This window comes from Amborella trichopoda, chromosome 12, assembly GCF_054954075.1.
Source record: "Amborella trichopoda isolate Santa Cruz 75 chromosome 12, AtrichopodaSantaCruz75HAP2 v2.0, whole genome shotgun sequence".
NCBI lineage: Eukaryota > Viridiplantae > Streptophyta > Magnoliopsida > Amborellales > Amborellaceae > Amborella > Amborella trichopoda.
Genome location: NC_142347.1, coordinates 5,354,869 through 5,381,917, shown reverse-complemented (window position 1 = coordinate 5,381,917; position 27,049 = coordinate 5,354,869). Strand labels below are relative to the sequence as shown.

Here is a 27,049-nt window from a genome sequence, read left to right as displayed (position 1 = left end):
TTCTCTGAGTTAGATGTCTCACTAAGAGATATTAAAAAAATCAGAAAGTTAGGGGTGGCAACGGGTATGGGTCTTGTCGGACCTCAACCCGAAAAATGATATGGAACTCAGACTTGGATCGGGATTCAAAAATATAGTGTGGGAACACATACCCGATCAAACTTGAAAATTAAAATATTTATATATTTAATTATATTTAAATATATTGGGACTTAGACCCATCGGATCTAGATCCGAATAGTATTCAGGTCCAAGATTTGGACTAGTACACGACCCGATAGATCCAATATTTTGGACCCAGGTCGGGTCTACTCCTTGGGTCTTGGGTCGGGTCTGGATCTAGGTCCATTGCCACACCTAATAGTGTATGGGATTGACTCAAACCCAAACACAGCCTGGGTCGGGTCCATGTCTAATGGACCCAAGTGTAACCCATCGGCTCTAGCACCTGGCTCCTTACCCGAGCCTGGTTAGGTTGAACTAACCCAATTGACACCCGTAAGGGGATCGTGTACTATAAGTTCGTTTACCTTTGATATAAGAATTATAGTCGTAATCCTTATATGTGATTGTAACCTTCATGCATGAAACTAAGTCCCTCGTATTGTGTCACTGAAAACAATCATTTGCGACTTTTAGTACACTCAATAGCAACCCCCAACCGTCAGATTTCAGCTCAAAGACTCGAAACTTTGTCCCCTCCTTGCACCGATGGTAAACAATCCCTATTGTATCTTCACTTTTGCGGTCCCTTGCACATAAAAGCATTGCCCTAAATGGTATAAGAAAATTTGAAAAGATGAGTCCTAGGTTTCGGGTGCACAAGTGAGATAAGTTCAACTCCTAAATTTTGACAAAAATTCTCAAAGCATAAGGGCTTAGTAAGCTGGGCACATTATGTCCCTATAATTAAGGGTGGCACCTGGGCCGTACCAGCCTTGACCCTAGCCCGGTTCTGTATCGGGCCAAAAACAAATGAAGCAAAAATAAAAATAAAAAAAGGAAAAAATTGGTTTGGCCATGCCGAATCGGGTCGACACTAGCCCTAGCCGCTTTCCGTCTACAATTTGGGGGTAGGGCCCTACTTTAGGGCAAGGCAAACTGGGCTCCTCTCTCTTTCTGCCTTTCTCTCTCTCTCTCTTATTTGTGTTTTGGTCAGTGATTGAAAAATCGGCTGAGTTACTCGGGGCGCAGGCCCTTGTCAAGCCCGAGTTGTCATGAGTTGGGTGTCCAACTCGAGGATATTAATTTTTAAAAAACAAAAATCATGAAAAATCTTAAAAAATAAGGAATTCATTTGGGATATGTTGTTTTATTTTTTCTATCATTTGGCAAATATTGAAAAATGTTTCGGTCATATATAGTTATTTTTACATTTTTCTAGTTTTTTTGGATTATTTTGAAAATGAGATTGTCTATAAAGAGATTATTTACCTTCTGTACAAGAATATCACAATCAATCTTGTCCTTTAAATTTCAAAATGGGTAGTTGTAAGAGCGTCATTGAATAGATATATTTCCAAAAAAAATAAATTCTCAGACTTCATGAGTGACCCAACGCCATCCAAATTGATATTTACTAAAAAAAAATAGTTGTGACCTTTTTTTAGAAAAGATAAACTCTCTTTTTGTAAACAATCCCTTTCATTTTTTTAAATCGGTCTTTACTATTTTTTTAACATCATTTTGAAATGTTTTTGCTTAATCTTACTTTATACATACATTTCTTATTTCTTATAATTTTTTGACATTTTTTTACTGTTTTTTTATAGTCGGCCCTCATCGGGACAAGTTACTTGGACTCGGCCAGAGGGCCAGGATATAGACTCTGTCGACTCGCGCTTTCTAACATCGGTTTTGCGATTTATGATCACGTCTTAAAGATGGGTGTTTGTGGGGGTCGGATTTCTTGTGGCTGGGCGACGCAGTTGGGAATGTTGAGACTCTCTCCTTTTTCTCTCCTCGCCACACTCTTCCCCTCCCATTTATATTCATTCTCTCTCCACCATTTGCAAATGAGTGAATCTCATTCTTACTCCATGACCTCATCACACCAGTCCTTGTTCCTCAGCTTCCACTAACTCTCTCTGTAAGTCCCTCTCTATAGCGACCTCACTCTCTATGCCATTCTGAGTTTCTTGCTTTCAGCTCTACTCCACCTTTATCTCAGTAATGCAATTTTGGGCCACTATGAACATTAACTTTAAATTCTTGTATTCTCGAACTTACTCGACTGGTTTTCTGCAAGGTCTTTTTTTAAAAAAAATTAATGTACAGATTACTGCAATTTGAACTTTCAGCACAACAAGACATTGCTGCAATTTTTCACCTTCTTTTCAACATTTGAGTGCCATGAAGGACACTTTTACTTAGATCGTGGTTTCTTTCTTTCAACCATGAGAATGTTCAGGGCTCTAATGCTAGGATTGTTTACCCTTACTGGGTATTCAGTTAAGAACAAGTCGGATTGTTACTAGTTGGACGAGGAGCTAAAGCAATTGTTGAACTGGGTCACTACCATTTTCCAGTTATGAGTAGATAAGTAGGCTATTGTGGACCATATGATGTTCACTTGAATCTATCTCACTGTCGGAACTACTCTTGTTGCTGTCAGTTGGGGCAAGAGAGCAAGTGGACAATTTGTGTCAATAGTAATTTTTAATTATGTCTGGATTTGTGGGATAAGTAAGCTCTTATAGACCAATAGGATGCTCATTTGAACTCATCTGATATCAGAAAACTCTCATTGTATTAGTTGTAGCAAGTGATTGATATGTTGAAACAACTAAACAGTTTGGGTCACTGAGTTTTTTTGTTGTTATTAGATGTATCTCATTCCTTTCATGAATGATGCATGTGATGTAATACCTGATTCTAGGATATTCAAAATTCTCAAAAATTGTGTATCCACCCAACGGAACATCACTGTATAATGCACTTACCTAAAAAAAAAAAGAAAATTTTGCTCTATAATGCAAGGTCACTCTACGTGAAAAAAAAGAAAAAAAAAATAAAAATTCACTCAATGTGATCACCAATGAATTTATCATGAACCCTCTTTGTCTAGAGATCTGCTAATTCATTAGACTCTCACCATACTTGCCGAAACTAAATCATGTTGTATGAGGAGATTCTTCAAAGATGTTGTCCAATAACCTTATGGAATTACTCGCCCAAGCAATAATTGGTAGACTCACTAGCAGTTTAGCACGTTCAGTGATGTCTATATGTTGGGAATTAGGCTCTAACGAACCCCTATAATGTTCATTTGAATCTATCTTCCATCAGAAATCAAACTGCCTATTCTAACTGCTGGTTCTGAGTGGTTAAACTTTAGCTACTGCATTCTTCGTTTGTATTCATTTCCCTCTATCATATGTAGAGATGCTTTATCAAAATTTTGGGCTTACTTTCATGTGTTGGCTACTCTCTTGGCATACTAGAATTCAATGTGGAAGCCATTGTTTAATGTGCATTTGACACTCTTAGCAAAGTTATGTCCTTAAGTTTATGCTATGGAATGAGTTCGTATAGTCCATTTTTCAATAGATTGCATCTTTTTTATCTTATCCATAGACCTCCTCTGAAATGGTTATTTTGATGCTCTCTTTGAAGGTTGATACTGGCGATATTCTTGTTTTTCTCACTGGCAGGAGTTCATCGGCCTATGCTACGCCATGGCAGGCATTGCCGGGTATTGAAAATTTCTACATAAATGTTAATTTCATTCCTATGCTTATTATTATGAGTGTTAATGGGGATGCCCATGTGAAAAAAAAAATACTTATCTTGTTGAAAAACTAGCTTGGCATTACGTGGGATTTCTTGATGGTATGCATGCCTTTGGTGTTAATGCCTCATGTAGACATGTTACTGAATTTCATTCATTGCAGTCTGTCTAATAAAACTGGCCATTTGGGAGTATCAAATAGAACTTATGGAAGATTGATCAGTGCTGCATTGGACAATTGGAAAGTGTGCAATAATCAAATGGACTATGAAAAACCATTTTCCCACACTCTATGAATCATTGGCCAATATTTCAGTGGATGGTGATGACACTGGTTTTTCTTTGTTCATCGGCTTATAATATGCTTCTGCTTAAAAAACTTGTTCTTAAGAGATGCTTCCTTCATTGTTATATATTTGGAGGTCAGTACCTTGGTCATATCCTCTAGCTGTTTGTGAGATGCAATCCCTCATTAACTATGGATCTTTAGATGAATACTTCCTAACTCCAATATTCTGATCTTGTTAAACAACTATGTTTGTGACAGGTGCTGTTCTCATAAAGTTGGTCCCTTGGTTTCTTGCCAATCAAGAGAGCAGGAATGGAAACCTCTTACCAAACGCCTCTCTAACTTTCGGATGGGATATCAAAAGCATGCAACTCTGTGTCATGCTTCTCTTATTGTCTTACATAAATGTCCACCGCCTAGGTTGAGATCTTCAAGTCTTAATACATCTTGCAGAACCTTCACAATGTCTGTTAGTTTGGAGAAGGAAACTACCTCAGAATCAGAGGAAGGACCCTCTAGTAATGTTGACGACTCTGTGCCCGAAGATGGCGAGCACTTAGATTCTAATAATGTAAAAAAAGATTCATTCTTTTGTCACCACTTAAGCAGCATCCATCCAAGAAACGTTTTCCTTTAGATTGAGATCTAATTGATATAAAATATAGATATTTTTGCATGTACTCATGTTCCTAGTGTTTCTTTTCTGGATATCTTGCAATATGGGATGGGATGTTGTCTATGATTTGCATTATGCTTCTTGTTGGTGCTGCTGGGATGCCTGCATTGGATCACATAGTGATGGATTGCTTGATAAGCAGATGTATATCTTTTTTCCATTTTTGAGCATACAGTTTACCGGCATGTAACTTATCAATTATGGAAATTGCATATATTGGGTCCCCGCAAATAGCGAAAGTCCCCATAAGAAACCTTTATCTTGTTATATTACCACCTTTATATTTCTTCTCATATCATATGAGGCAATATTTGGGCCACCATCTGACATTCCTTGATGAATAACCTTGTCCTGATTCTATCATGTGGCATGCTTAATATTCATTCTTATGTCATACAGTCATGGGATGGTAGAAAGCAATTCTTTGATACCCGGTATGTGGGAAGCCCTAAACTTCTACTTGTATCTCTTTATCTCAATAGTATAAAACATTTGTTTTTTTTGAGAAAGTTTACGGGATTGTATTGCTATGTGTTAATTACACAAATATTACTTCCTGGGAAGGAAGCTTTGTACAACACGAAGGCCCGTCAATTATAATGGGCTATGAACAAAATCAACTAGAGGAGAAGGAAACAGGAAGGGGTGGTCAAGGAGGAGAGAGGGTAGGGGACTATACATCTGAATCTAAGAAAAATACACTCAAACTGTGGCATTGAGTGCCCTTTCTTTGGTTAGAGAGTCAGCATCTGAGTTACTCTCTCTCCGCACGTGATTCTAGGAAAGTTGAAGGCCCCTGGATATACCACAAATCTTGTCAAAAAATTGTAGCAAGTACTAGGGGCATTCAGATAAGCCTGATACCCAGGATATGACATTGCAAGAGTTGCCTTCGACCATCAAACTATGGCTCCAGTTGTTATCGAAGAGTTTGAGGCCTTCTAGAAGGGCTAAAGCCTCTGCTGTTTGAGAGTCAGAGTGGCCGACGTGCTTGGAGAAAGTTGCTAAGATAGCTCCTTCGTGGGTATGGAAAAGGCTTCCTATACCAGCTAGCTCTGGGTTACCGAGAGAACAGCCGTCAAAGTTGAGTTTGACTAAGCTGGGCTCTGGGGGAATCCAAAGAGAGGCGCGAGAGGTGCGATGCTCATTGAGGTGTAGTAAGGGATACCGGTCTTGATGGAAGGCCGATGAGGGAAAGGTTGGAGGCCCAGAAGATAACCTTCACTTTGAGTTTTTCAAAAAGGGCAGGAGCGGAGGAGAATTCCCCTCAGAAGATCCTTGAGTTACACTCAATCCACAGTAACCAGATTGAGGCGGCCAAAGCCGTCTTCCAAAGAAAGATGCCTGTTTTGGCCCAAGAGAACGAGTGAAGGGAGGGGAATAGGTGGGGAACTGAAGGAGGGATGACCCACTGCCAATTGAATAATTGGAGTAGAGCACCCCACAGGTTTTGCACGAGAGGGTAGTGAAGGGAGAGATGAGAATTTGTTTCTTCTGCAGCTAAACACATTACACATTGATTTGGTATTGGCAAGGCTTTCTTTGTAATTGGTCCACCATGAGAACTCTCTCAGCTAAGGCAATCCAAGTAAAGACCTTTACTTTTGGGGGGCCGAGAGAGAACCACGCCTTAGCAACTATGGGAGCAGGGGCATACGAGTAAGTGGGGGGGTTCAATAAGCTTTCTATAGAAGGAAGAAACTGAAAATCTCCCGGTTGGGGTTGGAGTCCAAATGAGATGGTCTGCTCCAGTGAGAGGAATGAAAGTTGAGTGTAAGAGAGAGGAGGGTTCAAGGAATTCTGGTAACTCCAAGTCCGAGGGAGGTCATCTGAAATTTGGGCTCCAAGTCCTTGACTGTCCGTGGATGGAGAAGAGTTCTGCGACCGTGGCTTGGCAGTCACGATCCAGAAGGAAGAGGGAGCGAAACTTATCCTTAAGAGAATTCTGCCCAATCCAAAGATCAAGCCAGAATTTCACTCGATTTCCAGTTCTTGGGTAGTATCGTATGTAACTTTTGAAGCGATGTAAGATACTAAGGAGCGACCTCCAAACACCTGATGATCTCTCATAAACCTGGCCTTCTTGCTAAAGGTTCTTCTCTTGGGTGGCAAAATGCCACCGCCACTTTCCCAGGAGGGCAGTGTTGGAATTCTTGAGCCCCCGGATTCCAAGCCCCCCTTAGTTAAGGGGTGAACAGACTCTAGCTCAAGCTATCAAGTGGAAAATTCCATCCAAAGGAAATTTCTCATGAGTTGCTCAATTCGAGATCTGATTGAGGCCGGCATTTGAAAGAGCGACATCTGATATATTGGCACATTGGATGGAGTGGCCTTAATAAGGGTTGCTCTTCATGATGAGGAGAAATAGCGACCCATCCAAGATGCAACTTATGATCGAACTTGTCGATTAAGTAGGCCCACAAACTATGTTCTGGCTTCCCTAAACAAAGAGGAAGGCTAAGGTAGGTTGAGGGGAGACTTTCAGCCAGGCAATCCCATTGGCTAGCAAGTTTGACTTTGAAGCCTGTAGTCCATTCAAAACACTTGAGGAATAAGAGAAGGGTATCCACTTTTTGTGAGACAGCATTGCAGAATACCAGGGTGTGTCATCTGTGTCCTAGAGGTGGGATATAATAGGGCCATGATTAGGGATATTGAACCCATTCAGCATACTAGAGTCAAAGAGCTGTTGCATTGAACGAGAGAAGACCTCAGCTGCTTTGGCAAAGAGGAAGAGACAAAGGGGGTTGCCTTGTCGAAGCCCCCTAGAAGAGGGAAAGAAGCCTTTGGGGGAGCCGTTTATTAGGACCAAGAAGTGGGGGTAACTAATGCACCAAGGATCAACCTTTTCCAGCGGCTACCGAAACCCATTCGAGCCTAAGTTTTATCGAGTAAAGCCCAGTCCATGTTGTCGTAGGCATTGTCCCACTCGAACTTGTCCACCAACATAGGGGTCCTAAAGAGATGTCTTGAGTGGATACTCTCATGAGCGACAAAGGCTCCCTCAAGAATTTGATGATCTTTGACAAAGGCTCCTTGTTGTGGGGATATGACTAACCCCAAAACCTACCTGAGGTGGGAGGCAAGAACCTTGGATAGGGTTTTGTAAGTGCTGTCGATCAAACTGATGGGGCAGAAATCTTTCAATTCTTCAGCCCCCTCCACTTTTAGGACTGGAACAATTAAGGTTGCATTGAGGGCCTTGTGGATGATACCTCTTTCTAAGAATTCCTCAAAGAAAGTGAGGAAATCCCTTCTTTAAGGAGGACCAGAAAGTTTTGAAAAACTCTATAGGGAAGCCATCAGGCCCAAGGGCTAGATCTTGGCCCAGGTGGTTAATGGCCTCGGTGATTTCAATCTCGGAGAATGGTCTCTCTAGCCAGGCTGCCTTCTCAGGGGGAAGTTGGAGGAAAGAAAGGTCCTCCATGGAAAGTTTGGGGCCCACAAGGGCAGAGAGGAGGTTGGAGAAGAAGAAAAGAATGGCCCTTTCAATTTCTTGTGGCTGATTAAAGGGGGAATATGCCACTCAAATTTGAGTGATAGAGTTATCGTGCCTTCTACAATTGGCTGTCCTGTAAAAGAAAGCAGTATTTAGGTCCCTGAGCTTTAAGCTGCTTAACTCGAGAATGTTGAAACTAGTAGGTTTCTTCTCATTTAAGGAGCTATTGGTAGTCAATTTTCAGTTGAACATGCTGCTGGGATTCTTCATCAAATAGGGTTCTATTCCTCTAGTTCATCCAATTCACAGAAGGTGCTCGCTCCAATCCGTTAGAGAGACTTTAAGCATCTGAATTTTTCGTTGAAGACAATAGCCTGCCCTTCCCAATACACTACGGTCGAAAGAGGACCACCACTGGGAATTAGGAGGGAGAATTTGGCTCGTCAAGCCAAGAGAGTTCAAACCTAAAAGGTTATGAGCCTTGCGGCACAGGTTGGATATTTAGGAGAATAGGGCAGTGGTCAGACATGGGTTTGGGGAGTGTAGAGGCATGGGAGACCAGAGAGGTAGAATCTCGATTGGGGCTAAGGAGGAATCAATCTAGTTTAAAAGAGAGGGGAATAGGGAGTGGTTGGACTAGGTGAAGCGAGCCCCTTCCAATGAGACGTCGACGAGGCTATGTCTTGAGATGAAATCTGAGAAGAGGAGCATGCCTTGGGAAATCCTTGAGTGAGAATTGTGCTCGAATAATCACCTCTTGATATTAAAATCACCCCCAAGGCACCACCTTGATGGGGAGAGAGATGCAACGTGATCCAATTCTCTTTAAAACTGGACCCTTAGCTTTTCATTATTTGGGCCATTCACAGCAAAAAATTTCTAGGGGAGGCTATTTGAAACCCTAGTGAGGCCCAAAGTCAGAGTGGGTAGCCAAATGGAACCAAGAGAGAGAGTGGAGAGATGGGTTCCATAAGATCCAAATGCCTCCTGGTCCCACTCGACCAGGAGGGCGACCTACTGACAAGGCCTTTGGCCCCATACTTGTTGAACGCTGGTCGGAAGGGCAGTTTGGTCTCTGATAGCAATAAAATAGAGGGGCGAAACCAGCTGCAGAAATCACAAACAACATCCTGCTTAGTCTGGTGGCCCAGACCCCGTATCTTTGTCCACGGGAGCTTCGGCTTCCGGTTGAGGAGCTAGGGAGTGGCCATGAGGTAGCTGATCATAGTTGATTTCGAATGCAAGCATTGCGATCTCCCTTCGGCCTTTGCCTGAGACCTTGGAGTCAGACCGAGAATCTTGTTTCAAAAAGTCATGAAGGCCTTTCTTCGGGCCTTTATAATGGAGACCCATAACATTGAGCTCTTGAGTTACGTTGCCTTTTGCTCAGTTGATGTCCTCCACAAACTGGGAGTCAACTGAAGGATGGGGCGAGAGAGGGAGATCCTGGGTGGAACTTAAGGATTCGCTAAGGTCGGGCGGGGATAGGGGTTGTAGGGTGGGGGCGAGGAAAGGGGTGGTTGAAAGCAGGGATGGGTTGGCTCCATGATGACCAGTAGAGGGGGGAGGGAGAGGAGTAGATGGGGAAAGAAGCGAGAGGTTGGGGCTTGGGGGAGAGGAGAAGAGAGGGTGAGGATTGAAGAAATGGAGGAGAGTTAGATGGTACGGGGAGAGGAGAGGAAAGATAATCCCCGGGGGGGGGGGGGTAGGGTTGACTAAGATTAGCAAGGGAGGCAGGGATGGAGATAGCTAACCCAGGAGAGCAGGCGGCAAATTCTGGATCTAACTGGGAAGAGGCCCGCGACTTTCCTTATGGGAGTAGGATGCTAAGACGAGGGTGCTAGCGAGGGAAACTATTTAGGGGTCAGCAAATGGGTGGAGAGCATAAGAGATGGCACAAGACTGCAGGGAACCGTTTGGGAGAGCTTCGATGGTGGGGAGACGCTGGGTTGTGAGGCTTGACCTATGACTGGGGGGGGGGGGGGGGGGGGGGGGGGGCGCACAAGTGCGAGAACTGGGGTGAGCTCCGAAGAGGAGGTGGTGCCAAAGAGAGAGGCTTGAGTGTCTTGAGCTGCGTTCTGAGGGGTGGCCATAATGGCAGGGATGGAGGCCTCTGTAGAGATCGGGATCTCAATGTTAACAATGGGGAAGGACGACAGGGCCGAGGGTGAGGTTGGGGAGAGAGGAGAGGAAAGAAAGGGATTTACAGAGAGGAAAGAAGAGGCACAGCTGAAGAGAGAGGAGCCGTACGAGGGGAGAAAAGAAGATCTGAAAGGGGGTTTGGAGGGGACTGAGAGATCAGAGGGGCGGTGGGTGAGGAGGGAGGAGCTAGCAGTGACTTGCTGAGGTGGAGAAGGGCTAATGATGAAGGCTGAAAAGGGGTGGAATCGATTAATGGATGGGGTGTACGTAGCTTGAGGGTTTCGGGGTCATGTGAGAGAGTGGTAAACGGGGAGAGAAGGACAAGGGGAAAGAAGGGGGGATGGTCAACAAGGGGAGGGAGAGGCGGCTGTGTGTCAAGGCACTGGGGACACGCGTCATGCAAGAGAGAAAAAGCGGGGGTTCAGAGCAATGAGGAAAGCCCAAGGGAAAAAGGAGAGGGAGGGTTGCCAGCTGGAGTGATAGAGGTAAGGGCGAGGGTAGTATGGGCCGGGCTAGGTGAGAGGCACGTGGGAAGATTTCTGCCTTGCAATGAGAGGATGGACGGTTCCGGGGCTGAGATTTGTACCTCTGTCTTACTGTAGTCCATTTGCCTTGAGCCTAAGCACGGTTGAATTAGTGGTCTCAAGTTTGGACATGACAGGAAAGGGAGGGGAAGAAGGGAGCCACACAAGGAGGATTTGGTAAAACAAGCCATTAATATGTAACCAGAGTGAAGGGGGAATGAAATTCGGGTCTATGGTTTCAATCAAGAGTTGAATGGATCCCATGGAAGGGATTCAATTGATTTCCAGTGAATGGAGATGAGGGAGCCGTAGGCATTCACAATGCTTCTTAATGTTTCCGGCGTCCAGGCATGGAGTGGGATTTCGAAAGCCCTTAACCATACCTTTTGTGGTTTGAATGCACCAATGTCTTGCAACCAGGGTGAGAGCTCAAGGGATGCTCCTCTGAAACTCTCTATCTTAGATTGTAAGGCTATTGCAGCGCTCTGAGAAGAAGGAAAAATGAAAACTGACCTCACGACTCTAGGGGTTGGGCGAAGAGGCGTAGAAAAAGAGGGCTTGACGAGGTGAACGTATTTGGTGTAGAGGAGAGGAAGGGATGGATGGGAAGAGGTTTCATGAGCGCCGCTGGATGTTGCCGCATTCTCCAACACTTGTGAAGAACCAATGAAACAAAACCACGTGCCCGTGAAATTTGCTCGAGGTCACCTCCACAACTCGGTACACCCATATCGGTAAAATCACCAACTTGAATCAAAATTAACTGAAGCACCATCAAGGGCATGATTCACAAGGTTTCTAGTTAAAGTATGCAGGAAGAAGAACGAGGGAGAAGAATGTCGCACACACATACACACACAGAGGGAGAGGAAAAAGAGATAGGGGACAATCATGTTGGGTTCAATTTACCCACACGCCCCTCTCTTCTAAGATATATATATATATATATATATATATATATATATATATATATATATATATATATATATATATATATATATATATATATATATATATATATATATAAGTTAGGTTAGGATGCTCACATTAAAGAGCGTTTTATAATTGTACTCAACAAATTTTGGACACTTATATATCTTTGTTTTGTAAATATTTTTTTAGTAAAGGTAATTTTGGTCATTAGGAGAGGTGTTACATCATCGACATGAGGTATGACCACCCACATAGAGCATTAAATGCCGCTAGTGTGCTGCATATGGGTGATGTCATACACCATGTGGATGATGTCACACCCCTCTTAATTGTAAAAAATACCGTTACAAGGGTATATAAGTGTTCGAGATTTGTTGATTACAATTATAAAATACTTTGTAGTGTGAGCACCCTAATATAACCCTACATTCTACATATATATATATATATATATATATATATATATATATATATATGTGTGTGTGTGTGTCTGTGTGTCTGTGTGTGAGTTATATTTTACTATTGTACAATGATGACCTCTAAGTGAGGAAAAAGGTCAAATAAGCCCTTAGGGACTTAAATATAATAGAAAGAAGTATAAACTTTAACATTGACGACAGTCCCCCTCAAGCTGGTGCATAGATATTCTTCATGCCCAACTTGCTTAAGATCCCTTGTCCTTGAGGTTCCCCAACCAGCTCCAACTTATCTTCTAGAACATTCTAGAGTGACCTAGAACATTCCAAACTTCCTATTCTCTCTCCCAGGGATAATTAGGAAATAAAATAATGATCAATATCTAGATCCCATTAAATCTCTCACAAAATATTTTCTTTAAAGATATATTTCAACCAAATAATAATAGTCACTAAGAAAATATTTTAAAATATGATTAAAATATCATCATTATCATCAGAGCCTTTTTCCAACTATTTGGGGGGTTGGCTATATAATTAAAATATCATGTGCCAAAATTTTGGGGCGTCCCACTTAATGGGACGTGCGTCCCCAGTGGGCCCCACAAGTGTGGGGCTTGAGCCCTTTGGCCTCCACACATGGGTCCCGCCAATAAAAATTTGTAATTCTTAAATTAACCTAATTATTTAAAAGTTACAAAAATACCCTTTTAGGATTTTTACACATTTAAAATTCATTTTAAAATTCTAGAAAAATATCCAAAAGTCACATTTTTAATTGAAAAAAAAATTTCTATTGTTAAAAAAGAAATCCAAAACACACAAAAATACAATTTGAAGTGAATAGGTACCTAATGGGCTGAATATCAGGGCACTCCACCTGTGCTAGGGTCCATTATCCACAACTGTCTTGTTTGACCTTTTCAAAGTTAGCTAATAAAACCATGGAACCATAGAGTCCCAGTATGTGGATTACAGGTTCCCCCCCTAATGCAAGTTAAATGCACACATAGTGCAAGGGGGTGCTCTCTCTATGCACATGCACATGCACATGTGTCTCTCTATATAGGGTTGCTTCCCAAAATGCAGCTATCATATGTACATGTCGTGCAGAAGTTTTGTTGAAGATTTGGCCCTTGCTCTCACAAACCCTTCCTTCGCACACCAGAGATTTTACACAACTCTCCTGGCTCGCAAACAATGTCCGTAGGCATCTGTTCAACCTCAACAAGGAAGGACCCACAATAAAGCCTCAACGATAGTGCCTCATGCCCAGGGTAAGGGTTTTGGACATGACCCGGGCCATAGACTGCCTAACCCTAAGTCAGTCAGCCACAGTATACTCCACTGAAGTGAACAAATCACTATAAATAATTTTCTTTACATGCTCTCTAGGCCTTTAAAGACCATGAACCCCAACACTTAGTGTTTTAGGTATAGTCCTAGGGTAAATAGAGAGTTCGTAAGGGTTTGGTTTGCTGTCCTATAGTTCCAAGTTAGGAACTCTATTCAACTGGCTCTCTAGAGGTAGGAATTATCCTTCTCTAGGTCTTGGGAAGTTTTGTATAGGTTTTAGGCGAGTTCACATTCCATGGAAGACCAAGGCAATATGAACCAGGGTCGTGCTCGAGGCTGTGGTTGTGGCCAAGGACGTGGGCGTGTTCGGTTCAAGGGTTCTTAGTAACAAACTTTCCAACAAAGGATTGATCAACATGATGATGCGCAGCAACAAATTGGAGATTTCTTCTGGCCCCCGGGGTGCTTAAAACAAAACAAATAATCAGCAGCTTTAATAATTCTTGAAGTGTGCAAATTACAAAAATTTCAAAAATTCTTAGAAGACTGGAAAATTCGAGAAAAACAATATGAAAAAAAATGTTTCTTGCAAGGAACTATAAAAGTAGGTGCATTCATATTCTTTTATATTACAAAGTGATTCTTTTTTTAACCTTACTAATAATAAATTTTTGATATGAAAAATTTCTTTGGTGGCTTAGTGGTAGAGTGTTAGTTATCGAGATAGAATGCTGAAGGTTTGAGTCTCACAGATTATGTAAAGACCACTTCATTTTGGTAATGTAAAGACCACAGAGTGTCTGACTCGATGGCCTGTCTGACAGATGTGCCCAGAAATGTAGCGCTTTAACTTAAGAGACACATACAGATGATGTGTCTGGGAATTTCAATTCATAATAACATGCAACCTCATGGCAAAACCCAGGTGTCACAATAACACTGGAAATAGGTATGGCTCTAGTAAAATTAATAAGCTGATAGATATTTCTGTATGTAATCAATTAATCGTTGAACTCTGTTGGGCAAATGGTGGTGGCGACTGGTTACTCAAGACAACCTCCTTTGGATCCAAGTCATTCGGTGCAAATACCGACCCAACCCCAACTCTTGGCTCCCCTCTCCAAGGCCCACCAGTCGGCCCTCAGATGCTTGGAGGTCCTTCTTGACCTCTTAAGCCTCCTTTCAACACCTCCTTTCAAAACCTAGGGACGGACGATGGATTCACTTCTAGTTGGAAATATGGGCTGGGCCACACCCCTCTCAAAGACTTTTTCCATCTCTTTTCTCCATCCCTCTCGACCAAACCTCCTCAATAGCCGACACTTTACCCCTATTGGGCCCCTGTTGGCCCTTCTCGAGTCTAATTTCCCTCCTGCAGTAGACACCTCTCTGAATCCGAGTCTTCAGAGTTCATCAACCTCTTCGCTCTCCTCCACTCCTCTTTCCTGGCCGTGTCAGGCTCAGACAAGATTGTTTGGACCCCCTCCCCCTTGGGCCATTTTCCTGTTGCTTCTTTCTATACACAACTGTTCTCGCCCCCCACCTTCCCAAGCCTGGTCCTCCATCTCTCCCCCTAAAATCCAAGCTTTTATTTGGATTGTCTCTCCGAAAAAGCTCTTACGGTTGACCATTTGCAATGGAGAAGAATCCCCATTCCCAACAAATGCTCTATGTGTCTGTCTACCGAAGAGAGTAACCCCCATCTCTTCCTCCACTGCAATTTGGCCCAAAACCTGTGGGGTTCCTTACTGCATCTCTTCAGATGGCAATGAGTCACCCCCCCTTCCATATCGGCCCTCTTTAAGTTGCACCTTGCTTGCCCTTAGCCCAAAGCAGGTAGGACTTTGTTGCAAGCATCGGTGGCGGCCACAGTGTGGACAATTTGGAAAGAACGAAATTCATTTCAGAGGAGAGAAATATTTGACCCTAGCCATTTTTCACAAAATCATCTGGGTTATTTTTGGACCTTAAATCACAAGAGATTCAAAGGTTTACCCTCCTCTACCTTCTTTTTCAACTGGAAGTCCAAACTTCACACCGGGCCTCCTTGCCCTTCTCGGTCCACCTTTTGGTCACCTACCCCCTTGGGACAAACCAAACTCAACTTCGATGGGTGCTCCCTAGGCAACCCCGGAATGGTTGGAAACCTCTTCAAAAATCACCTCGGCTTCTCCTTGGCCTCCTTCTCGACTCTCCTAGGCCTCGCCGACTCCCAGTCAGCTGAATCCCTTGCCCTTCTCACAGGCATCAAACTCTTTGACCGTCTCTGGGGTCTACCACTAATCGTTGAAGGCAATGCCCAGAATGTCATCTCATGGGCCACAGGGTCCTCACCTTGTCCAAGGTACCTTGCCCTTATTTTTGACTAGATTGCTCACCTTTGCAGGTATATCGTCGTCTTATGGAGGCATACCTGGTGGGAATCAAACGCCCAAGCGGACGCCCTGGCTAACAAGGAGCTCTTTCAAGCACGCCCTGGTTTTTTTAATATTCCTCCTGTTACTTCCTGTGCAGCATTGTATTTTTTCTTGTTATACTTTGTGGACTGTACCCCCACAGCTTTACGGCCTTCTTGTGCATATGTATGGAGTAATCCCCATTTTTTGTATAGGGCTACCACTATGTGGTTAGCATACGTTTTGGTATAGAAGCCCTGTATAGTGGGTGGTCTCTATCCCCCTCCCCCCTCATCCACTCTGTAACTCTCTTTTTCCCTTAATATAACACCGTTAACAGTTTCCAAAAAAAAAAACCTTCAACTTTGTTCAATTGGAATTCTCACATTAAATTTGTTATTTTTTTGTGTTTACTTTTTTTTGTTCTTTAATTCTTATATCATGTATTTTGCTGACTATTACAAAATTTAGAAGTGGTTTACTGTGCAATTAACATGGGCTTTATGGTTTTGTTTTTGTGATCACATTATGATTGTAATATGATTTGTCGTTTGCTCTTTTTTGAAGCTGAATGCGCTGCTGACCGATACTGTTAGGGCAAATCTTACCAAGAAGCTCAGTGATGCTAACCAACACAATCGATACCTTAAGCGCCAGGTGGATGTCCCTTAGTTTTATTGCTTTCAACATGATTTCTTTTGTAATTGCAGTTGACCTTTATCTATTAACTTGTAGAAAATTTCTAAATGTTTTTTAATCATTTATGAAAGGTCCAGTTTCATGTTCTTATTTGACTGAAGACTAAAATTTTGATATGTAGGGAACTAACAATTGTACAGTCACTGCCCATACCTTTTGTAGATTTCAAGAATTTGATATTTTTGCAATGTTGATGCTACAAATTTGATAATCCTGAATGCCGCCAATTTTATTTCTTAGCTAGCTTCCTCATTCTTTATTTCTTTGTGTTCATCAGACCTTTATTGTGTTTTTATGGCCATTTCCTCTGTTGGAAAATATTCACAACTATTTTTTTTTCCTTTTCTAACGTTACATGTATTGACAAGTATGCTATTCAAGCATATTTTCTTCCTCTTACCTATCTTTGCAATTTTTCTTTCCATTGATGGACCTTAGATGATAAATTTCTCCAAAAGTTATATTTTACTTGGTATAATATATAACAATCCTGTAAGTATGCCTTAATTGATAACATAGTCTTATTTGTATGCATTAATTGAGGTTATGTGTTTTGTATCGATGCATCTTTGGCAATTATATTTCTGGAACTAATGTCACCGTATTTTTTTTTTCATATTCATGTTGCTGTAGTTTTTTTTAATGTGATATTCCTTTTGCATAATAAAATGGGTAATTTTTTTAGAATAATGGGTAATTATTTGGGGAAGATACATAGAATTTAATATCTCTCAATTCAAACATATGATTTAAGAAACATACAAGGTATGAAATTTTTTGATTCTTGCCCTCTGCTTGCCCATGTGCATTCAGCTACACCTATCTGATCATAGAAATTTTTTATATGTGATTGTGCTCAATGAACATCTTGATCACTGAAAGAGGGTTTGCTATTTCAGATGAATCTAGGAGGAATGCATCTTTGATGTGGTACTTAGAAAGAGTCAACATATGAGGAATTGTAATGCTTAATCATAGTCACATTAATTGTTTGGTTACTAAATATGCGTTCCTGCCATGGGGCTTGCCAGATATTTAATAATTATATGATACTTGAGAATAAAGCTAGCAATGAAGTTGCTTTGGGAATTTATACTTTGATATCTATGTTACAATAGCAATTTTACTTTGCCTTGTGTCTCATTGTGCAGTTACAAGTAAAGGAAGATGCTCTGCTGAAATTCAAAAGTGATCTTGCACTAATGGAACTTGAACTTGAGGTTTGATTTCTCCAAAACTGTGAATAATTTTCTTCATATCTCGAGTTTGTATATTTCTAGTTTATGTGCATTTGTGGAATTATGGATTTCTAGATAGCCATTTTCAACTGACTAATTCACATGGTCTATACATGATGATGCTTCAGTAACTTGGGAGTAATACCATAGGAGCAGCACACTTCATTATGGTTATATATAGTTAACTAATATTATGTGATGGATGTTTCTATCATTCAATATCATATGAGGCCGTTTCATAAGGTAGAGAACATATACTTACACACTTGAAACTTTAAGCCTGTGGAAGCACACACGCATACTGGCTTACATTGTACAAAGGGCATTCAGGTTTAGGGGATTTTAAGATTTTTTTTTTGAATGCGTTAACATAAAAATAATTATTGACAAAGTCATTCAAAGAGTATATTATTGTCTTATGGAAGAAAATATTTTTAAGGATGTACCAAATGGAAGGAGCTCCTTCTAAAATACTATTCTCGTTAACCCCTTGTTCTTCTGCTTAGCATTGTTCTTTGGAATTTAGCATTTTATTTTTCTTTTGCATCAATGAAATCATAATATTTTATTCAAAATAAAGATACAGTGAAGTCTTTATCCAACAGAGATGAGGGGAAAATGAGAGGCGACATGCCCAACTCTCGTACATCTGGAACACTTGATGGGATTGCTGACCCTTTTTGTTCGTCTCCTGAAGAACCCTTTGCCTTTATTCATGGATTGCTGACCCTTTTTGTTTGTCTCCTGAAAAACCCTTTGCCGTCATTCATGGATTGCTGACCCTTTTTGTTTGTCTCCTGAAAAACCCTTTGCCTTCATTCATGATCTTCAAGGGTAAGAGGAGCCTTTTACTTGGCTGCATGCAGGAATGTGGCTAATTTTGCAAAGCTCTCTTTTTGCATGAAGTGTTGAGGGGCTAATTGAGTTGCTTGATCCTTGAAGTCATGTGGTAGGCCTTTATAGCTCAATTTTTCTATTCTACGTTCGCCATGACCATCTATAGCTAAGCTCCAAAGAAAATCCAACTCTATACCTTGCAACTTTCTATCATCAGTCTCAAAGAGTTTGTTGAGAATGTTATGCAAGTGGAACTCATCAGCGTACTCATCAGTTGTCTTGTTGCCCTGCTTAAGGGAGTGCAACTTCTGAAACAACATCCTTTCATGTTGTCGATGCAGCTAGTAGCACTCTCTCTTCATAGATTTCATTTATTTCCAAGTTTGGATGGCACGCTGATCTCTGACCTATGGAGCTTATCTTCTCGTCCTTGTAATGGATTGTTTTTCGGCTAAACACATTGAGGACCTCACGCATGGAACTCATCTCTTCGGACATTTTCAAGTGTATCTTGTCACTCTGGTTTTCAGTGTTTCTTGCTTGACAGACTCTTTTGGTATGAAAGCCATAGGCACAGATGTTTGGAACCCCAAGGATTCATAGGCTTTGACCATAGTTGCTGGGATCTCCCAACCTAAGCGGTGATCTCTCGGGAAACTCACTCTGATGCTTCAGGAAAGGGATCTTCAAGGGATCTCAATCTCCATTGTTAGGTATCTTGATCCCCACCTTAAAGACCAAGATAATAACCAAACTGATGATTTTCTTTGCTTGTAACCAGCTAATAATGCAACTATACTTTTAATATAGTGCCATTGCTTTCTAACTATAAATGAAGAAGTCCCATTTTAAAGTGTTTATAAAGTCCTAGATTATATACACTCTTTAAGCTAGAGAGCAAGATCTCCAAAAGGTTAGGATTGAGATGTTTAACATTTTGGGATCTCAATCCCTAGCATATGTGTTATATTGACGAAGCTCCCAACCATAGGGGAACTATGGCTTTGATACCAAGCTAATGTAGGACCAAAGGGTTGGCACCTACTCAATTGTAATGAGTGTAACAAGTTGGCTATGAAGGAAGGGGCTTGTTTTAGATGGGAGTTCTAATTAGGCTAGTATTTAGGAGTCTTAAAAGGTTTTAGGTTCCTACATAGATTAGGACGACATGTTTCTTTCACAAGTTTCCTGATTGGGTTAGTGTTGGATGATCCAAGGTCTAAATGAAGTAGAACTAGGGTTGGGGTTATAAGGAAGGGTCTTGTTGGGTTAGATCAAGGTTTAGGATTAGTTTTAGGGTTAGCTATTGAATTTTGTGGCTTTTAAAACCCATGAGAGCATGCAAATGTAATAAACATAGTGAATTGTACACTTCAGTGGGAGTATATGCTTGGTGGACAGACTCACATTTAGGTGGCCTATGGCCCGGGTTATGTTCAAAACCATTTCCGTTCGGCATAGGCAATGTTATTGAGAGATTTTGCAAGGTCATTCCTTGTTGAGGTCGGAGAGATGTCTAAGGATGGTTTGCAGGCCAGAAGAACTTTGTGGTCTCCTGTATGCAGTTATAGGGCTGTGAGAGTGAGGGCCATAGATCCTCAATAGACTTTTGCATGTCATGTATATATGACAGTCGCATTCTGGGAAGCAACTCTGTAGACGAACATATATACATGTGTATAGAGTGTGTCTCACTTGCACTATAATAATATGTGCATCTGATTTGCTATTGGGGAGAACCTGTAACCCACATATTGGAATCGTGGTTCCACTATTAATCGGCTAGCTTTGACAGGTTGATCATGAGCTCATGTGCATAGGCCTCGTTGGGTTGGTTTGAGAAGATAGTTATGGATCATGGTCATTGGCTTTGGTGGAGTCCTTTGACAGTCACGTTTCTTGACCCGTTGGTACCGATCCACTTCTAGATGTATTTCTGAGTATTTCTTAGAATTTTTTTTTAAGAACCTCAGAAATATTGTTTTCAACTTTAATTATGATTACGTATTTTTTATAAAATTTAAAGGATTTATTTTTAAAAGAAATTATTTTTAAAAGAAATTATTTTTTGTTGTAAAAATCTACATGGTTTTAAGTGGGGTCCGTATAGTGGGGCCAAGGGCTCAGCTCCCACACATGGGTAGGCCACATAGTTGTGGGACATGAGGCCCACATGGGCTACACATCCCGCACACAAAGTGGGATGCCCCTGATTAAAATTAAAATATTATTTATTTTACGAATTCCTAATGTATTAGTAGTCCTAATTGTATTAGGATCCCTATTTGGTCAAGGACTGTTACTTAGATCAAAATTTCTGTTGAAATATTATTTGTTCTAAGGGGTCCTGATTGTATTAGGATTACTACTTGGATTAAGATTCCTACTTGGACTAGGACTCCTACTTAGATCATAATTTTTATTAAACTATTATTCGTTTTAAGTAGTCCTAATTGTATTAGGAGTTCTACTTGGATCCGGATTCCTACCTGAACTAGGACTCCTTCATAGATAAGAATTCATATTAAATATTATTTGTTTTAAGGAGTCTTAATTGTATTAAGAATCCTATTTGGATTAGGATTCCTACTTCGATTAGGACTCCTACTTAAATCAAAATTCAAATTAAAATAAAAGTCTGAGTAGAAGTGGATATGAGTCAAAGACTTAGGGGATAAGGTTCCAAAAATTTCTCCCAAAATCATTATGGCTGATATTTGGAATGGATGGTTCAGATTTATTCTCTCTCTCACCTCATAGATTACCAAGAATCCTATTGGTCAAATTAAATTATAATTAAGACAGGCTTACCAAGAGCTCTAGAAAACTATAAATAGGGGGTCACCTCTTATTTCATTGATTTAGATTTCTAGCCTCTCTGCCTCTCCTCTCCATGCCTCATCTCTCTCCATAATTTCTCTTTCATCTCTCTTCCTTAGATGGTGGCAAGCACCACCCAAGGATTCCTAGGCTGGCACGCCAACCCTAGAGATAAGGAAGGGAGCATGCTCAACCTAGGTTGTAGCAGGGTGGTGTGCATAGTGGCATACCCTAAGAGATTTAGGAAAACGCTAGACCCAGTTCATGCTCTTGAAGGGTATTGCCTAAGGAACTTCTCACTATATAAAATTCAGCATGACCAAAGGTTCAAGAAGTGTGCCATTGGTGTGGTAATTGGGTGTGGGATGTACTAAATCCTAAAGGGGTGATCCTAGGCAAAGTTTAATAAGTTCCCTGCCTGATTTACTTATTTTTTTCAGATTAGAAGTTCTAGAATTATATTTATTTACAGAAATCCTATTTATATTGGAATTCCAATTTGAAGGTTCGAATTCAGCCTTTGAATAAAGTTTTATTGTGACAGTGATAGTAAAAGATGCCAGATCGTAGTTGGTTTATTTTATTTTATTTTAAAAAAATTTCTATGTTATGTTGTGGCAATTGTAAGTAAAAATTTTAATTATTAATAAAGAAATTTTTTGAATTCATACCTTGGAATTCCATAGCCACACCTTTCATTGGTATCAGAGCAAGTCCTTTTACTACCATATTTTAAGAAATGTCTTTATTTCTTGAGTCAAGAGCTTTATGGGCTTGTGCATTTTCAATCATGGTATGCCACCTTATTTATATTTATAAGTGCAACATGGGCTGATCATTATCATACGTTTGCAGCATTAACCGTAATGCATCAAATTAGGAGGTGGTTTGAATCACATTTGCCCTTCTGTAATTTTCTTTCTTGAAAAGTTTGTAGCCATCAACTACCTTACATAGTGGAGCTTCACCTCATTGATAATTATGGGGCAAATGAGGAATCACATGGGTCTATTGCTTCCCCCACCCCACCCCACCCAAACACCCAACCCTCCCACCCCCCCCCCCTACCCCCAATACAGGATATGGTGTTCTGATAACTGAATCGGAGGGGTCTATTTCCCAAAAATGTGACAATACATATGTCCGATCTTGGCTGTGTTCGATTTGTTCTAATTTGAAGTGGATGAAACACAAAGAGGAAAAGGGTTTCACTGATTCGTTGGAATGACTTCTGTCTTTTCTAGCCTTCAGTTCATGTTTTTGAGGGCCATAGTCAAACTCCTGCATCATTATGAGCAAAATTTGAAGTTTTATTCATTCTTTCCCAGTTAGTATGCAAAACACAAAAAAGTTTGTAGGTTCTGCTTTCTCTACTTGTACCTTTCTTTGTAACAAGTTATTTTTCTAAATATTTCCCTGTGTTGATTGGTTACTATATCATAAAATGTTGTGGAGGATCAGAATATATATCTCAGCAGCATATTTGCAATGAAAACACACAGCAACATATATATTCTGGTTGTGATTCTGTGAAATTTTCTGTTGTTGGCCAGATTAGATACTTAGATGAATCCATGCATCCTCCAAAACCTTGGTGAGAGGCATAAGAATCCATCTACTCTACTTTGCATCTGACTTCCATGATTCTAGGAATGATGGAATCAAATACTGCCCAAAAACTGAGTGAATATGAAACTACAAAGAAGAATCAGAATTACTTGTATTAATCTTCTATTTAATTAAATAATATCAGGATTATTAGTTAGAACAATAAATCACCATTTTTAAGTAAGGAGAAACTGAGTTCAAGAGTGTCTTCCAGCTATGTATTATCTGTTGGAACTGGAGATATTTATGCTTACACAAGGATAACTTTGGCGGACATTTATCACCCATTTTCACCCATTAATATTTCAACCAAAATGAAATCAATCTGTTATTAGTTTTTGTAATTAGACTGCTGCTCCAGTTGTGACAATCAGACCGAGATGGTAGAGCCAGCACAACCTCAAAAGGACGTATTTTATCCTGGGCTTCTGGAGGTATTTTTTGTATCAATGTTCAACTTTCAGCAAAAGATGAATTATTCCCTTTAGGACTTTCTGTAGTAGCTCTTGTCTGAAGCTTCCTGTTTAATCGTCTAATTTTTGAGCCAGGAACCATGTGGGTAGTGATATTTGCTCCTTCATGGGTCTCAAACCCATGAAAAATGATATTACTTCTAATTTCACTGCAGATGGATCTACCTTGTTAACTTTGCAAGTTGGATAATGATTTGATTAACTAATCAAAGAAACGGTTGTTTTGTAACAGGGTCTCTTTCATGTTTTTAAGCTTATTATAGTTCTTATTTTGTTAGTCAATTTTTTGGAAAATACATGGTCTGGACTTCATATTGATCGTTTTGAGTCTTATCTGAAACTCTGAATTTTTTTGGTGAAGTATATCCTAACCTTTATCTTTCTTCATAAACCTTTTAATCCATGCTCGTATGGTATTTCAGTCATTAGTGGGGCTGACGGAGGAAGTGACCAAGGCCGGCATCCCACCAGGAACAAGGAAGATTGGAGGGAAATATATCCATTCTCATGTTCTTTCAAAACTGCAAGGTACTCTTAATCATGAATTCAATATGAATTTATCCCCAGATTTTGTGGATATTCATTTCTTTTAAAAGAAATCTGTGTCTTCTTATGTTTCTAATTTATGTGTGCATTTGTTCTTCTTATGTAGTACTTCGTGACAAATTAAAGGAACAGATAAAGGATATTGATGCGGTTAAATTCCATGATGTCGAGCTGGTCTGGTATGGGATGGCTGAGGTATGTTCTGATTACTTTTTTCATGGGTTAGTGAAACTGAGAACGAGATTCAGAATTACATTTTTGGACTCTTAATTTGTGATTGGGATGGTGTGTCCTTGTGAACATTTCATGATACTTAATAGTCTCGTTTCCAAGCATGCATTATTGTCTTCTACGTTTATCTATAGTTTTGGTTTCCTCTTGGAGCACAGGATGTGCAGGTCATGGGTTCCTTTGATGGATGGAGTCAAGGAGAACATATGTCAGCAGAGTACACAGGAGGTTTCACCAAATTCTCTACCACTCTGAAGCTCAGGCCTGGAAGGTACTCTCTCTCTCTCTCTCTCTCTCTCTCTCTCTCTCTCTCATGCATGTACACACAAACGCGCACACAGAAACACGCATGCACGTGCTCATGTATATCTAACACGTATCATTGATGGTTTGGGCTGAAGGTATGAGATCAAGTTTTTGGTGGATGGAGAATGGCATCTGTCTCCTGAGTTTCCGACTACAGGAGAGGGTCTTTTGAAAAACAATTTGCTGATTATGGAATAGCCTCTGGAATCACGAGGTGGGATATTTGTTGCTGAAAATTTTTTAATTTTTTTTCTTTTTTTCTTTTTTATGCTGTTAATGGGTTACTAGTTTTTATTTTCATTGTGCATATTCATGGACATATATTCCACTGTTGGTTGTACGATTTGGTAGCAAGAAGTTAGTCATACATACATGGCAACCATCTCCTGTTTTAAGTAAGCAGGTCAGAGAAAAATGTTGAATAAAATGGTAGCATAACTCCCATCCATTAGAAAAAACTTCCTTCCTATTCATCTTCAACTTATATATATTAGATTATGGTAAGGGTCCCAGCATTTATAAAAGTATCCAAGACATTTTCAATTGATTAACTTATCATGACAAGCCTCTCCCCATAGCATGAGTACCTCTGGACGAGACTTTCCCTTGATAAAGGGTGAGATTTCTTGGGCTTCAGAAATATAGAGTTGGATTCTGGTCTAAATATGTTGTCATGCTTCTCTCGAATGATTCCTTTTAGGTTACAAGATTTCGTTTATATTTCTTCCCCATCATGTTCCTTAGTCTCCTTCATTTTGATCTTGCATGAACTCAGTTCCATTTCCTTGTGATGGTTGGTCTGTACTTTCTGTGACAACTATCAGTATGAATGTATAATTAGGATGATATGTGGTCAGAAATGATTGCGGCCATAAACTTTATCACCATCCAATTGGTGGATTGACATTGATGGACAGAGGGCACCCATGAGATCATGACATGGCCCGATTCACTGAGTGGTAGGTCTGCCTGTTCATCAGGTGTTTCGACAGGGATAACACAAGACTAGCCATAACTTTTTAATGATTTTACAGTTTCATGTTCACATGGATAATTTGAACAAGGATGTTAAGGAAGAAGGAAGCAAGAGTGATGGAGGACTGAAGAAAAAATGAGAAAGAAATAAAACTTAAAAAGAAGAGGCCTTGTACAAAATTCGGGAAACAAAGAAAAGACGCGTCTGAATTCTGAAATAAAGAATTAAAGAAAAGGGAACAGAAGATGGCTAAGTGTATATGGGGAAAGAATATTGAGTTCAACAAAAGATAGAATAAAACAGAACAAAAAAACATGAATGTTAGGCATGCAAGTTAATGATCACAAAGAAAAGAGAAACGAACCAAAAAGCATGAACAATGAAACTCCCATAAGGGAAATGAGATGGAATGGATGACGCTTCCCCAAAAAAAATATAAGTAACAATAAATAATAATATATATATAAAAAAACAAAGCCAAGTGGAATGCAAACAAGTATATTGTAAAGCTTGAACATATGGCAATCAGAAATGCAAACAAGTGTTTCCTTTAGAGCAAAACAGTTTGGAAGCCAGAATTCCGGAGGATAATTCATCTATGCAAACATACATGTATTTTCATTGCCACACCAACTATAACAACGGCGTTGGACTTGGTCTTCAGTCTCTGCCATTATTGCAACATTCACCCTAATCGCCTTGGAAGCCCACTTTTTGGCTGAAGCATCTGTTTTTCTGAATATATTTTTGGAATAATGTGTAAAGCTTATATGAAGGAGAAAAAAAAGGCAATATGTCCTTAATTTTTCCATGTCAGTGTAATCTTTGGAAAAGGAAAGGTGGGGATAAAAAAATTCCTCCACATCGGAAAATTCTTCAAAACAACTCACATGTTTAATGTAGTTAAATTGCTAGGAGAAAATTCTCTTGGCAGTAGTTCAGACTCACGGTATCCTCCTCCAGTACACAAAGGCCAAGAGGATCATCTGATGGGGCAAGCTCACCGAGGTGTCCCCAGTCTTGAAACCCCCTAAATCCTCGATTTCAATTATTAGAGAACTTTCTTGCAAAATATTTTGAAAATTGAAAAGAAGACAATCGTGTAAGGAGAATAATCCCATTAATAAGTCAAGAGTTCATGTTTTCTTGTGTTTATTGTAGAGGTATCGGCTCTTGCCTAAAAGTCATTATTAAGAATACTAAAAACTTCAATATGAGGGTCCAGGAGAATGTAGGTACCAACACGACAAAACTAAGAAAATTTAATGTTGACAATGAAGCTTCATTAAGAAGCTACGGTAGGCAAGAAATATATAAGAACATCCATCTCTAACATACGTAACTCAGACACAGATCACTCCTAGACGCATATTTTATCGCCATTATCATCATCATCAATCCTTTTCCCAACTATGCTTAGAACAAATGTCATATGATGAAACCTAACTAAATAAAGATGCTTTTGGAGACAATG

At 40.2% G+C, this 27,049-nt stretch overlaps 1 protein-coding gene across 8 annotated transcripts; it reads left to right on the top strand.

Annotated features, from left to right (window-relative positions):
• The first annotated feature begins 1,911 nt into the window (after positions 1-1,911).
• On the top strand, positions 1,912-25,928 carry LOC18433674 (PROTEIN TARGETING TO STARCH (PTST)). Of its 8 annotated transcripts, none has more exons than XM_088852716.1 (10): positions 1,912-2,089; positions 3,654-3,694; positions 3,894-4,152; positions 4,278-4,590; positions 16,409-16,498; positions 17,692-17,760; positions 23,939-24,044; positions 24,169-24,257; positions 24,452-24,564; positions 24,695-25,928. In XM_088852716.1, the coding sequence occupies exons 3-10, from the start codon at positions 4,124-4,126 to the stop codon at positions 24,795-24,797; spliced, it is 912 nt and encodes a 303-aa protein (XP_088708842.1). In that variant the 5' UTR covers positions 1,912-2,089; positions 3,654-3,694; positions 3,894-4,123; the 3' UTR covers positions 24,798-25,928. The 8 variants fall into 8 exon arrangements, with proteins under 8 accessions (XP_088708842.1, XP_088708841.1, XP_011623106.1 ...); XM_088852715.1 differs by having other exon boundaries at positions 3,616-3,694; XM_011624804.3 differs by lacking the exon at positions 3,894-4,152.
• The last annotated feature ends 1,121 nt before the right edge of the window (positions 25,929-27,049 follow it).

Coding starts and splice junctions, on each gene's coding strand:
- LOC18433674 (XM_088852716.1), top strand. CDS start 4,124: ATGCTTCCTTCATTGTTATATATTTGGAG. Junction 24,258..24,451: donor TCTGGTATGGGATGGCTGAG/GTATGTTCTGAT, acceptor CTTGGAGCACAG/GATGTGCAGGTCATGGGTTC. Junction 24,565..24,694: donor CTGAAGCTCAGGCCTGGAAG/GTACTCTCTCTC, acceptor TTTGGGCTGAAG/GTATGAGATCAAGTTTTTGG.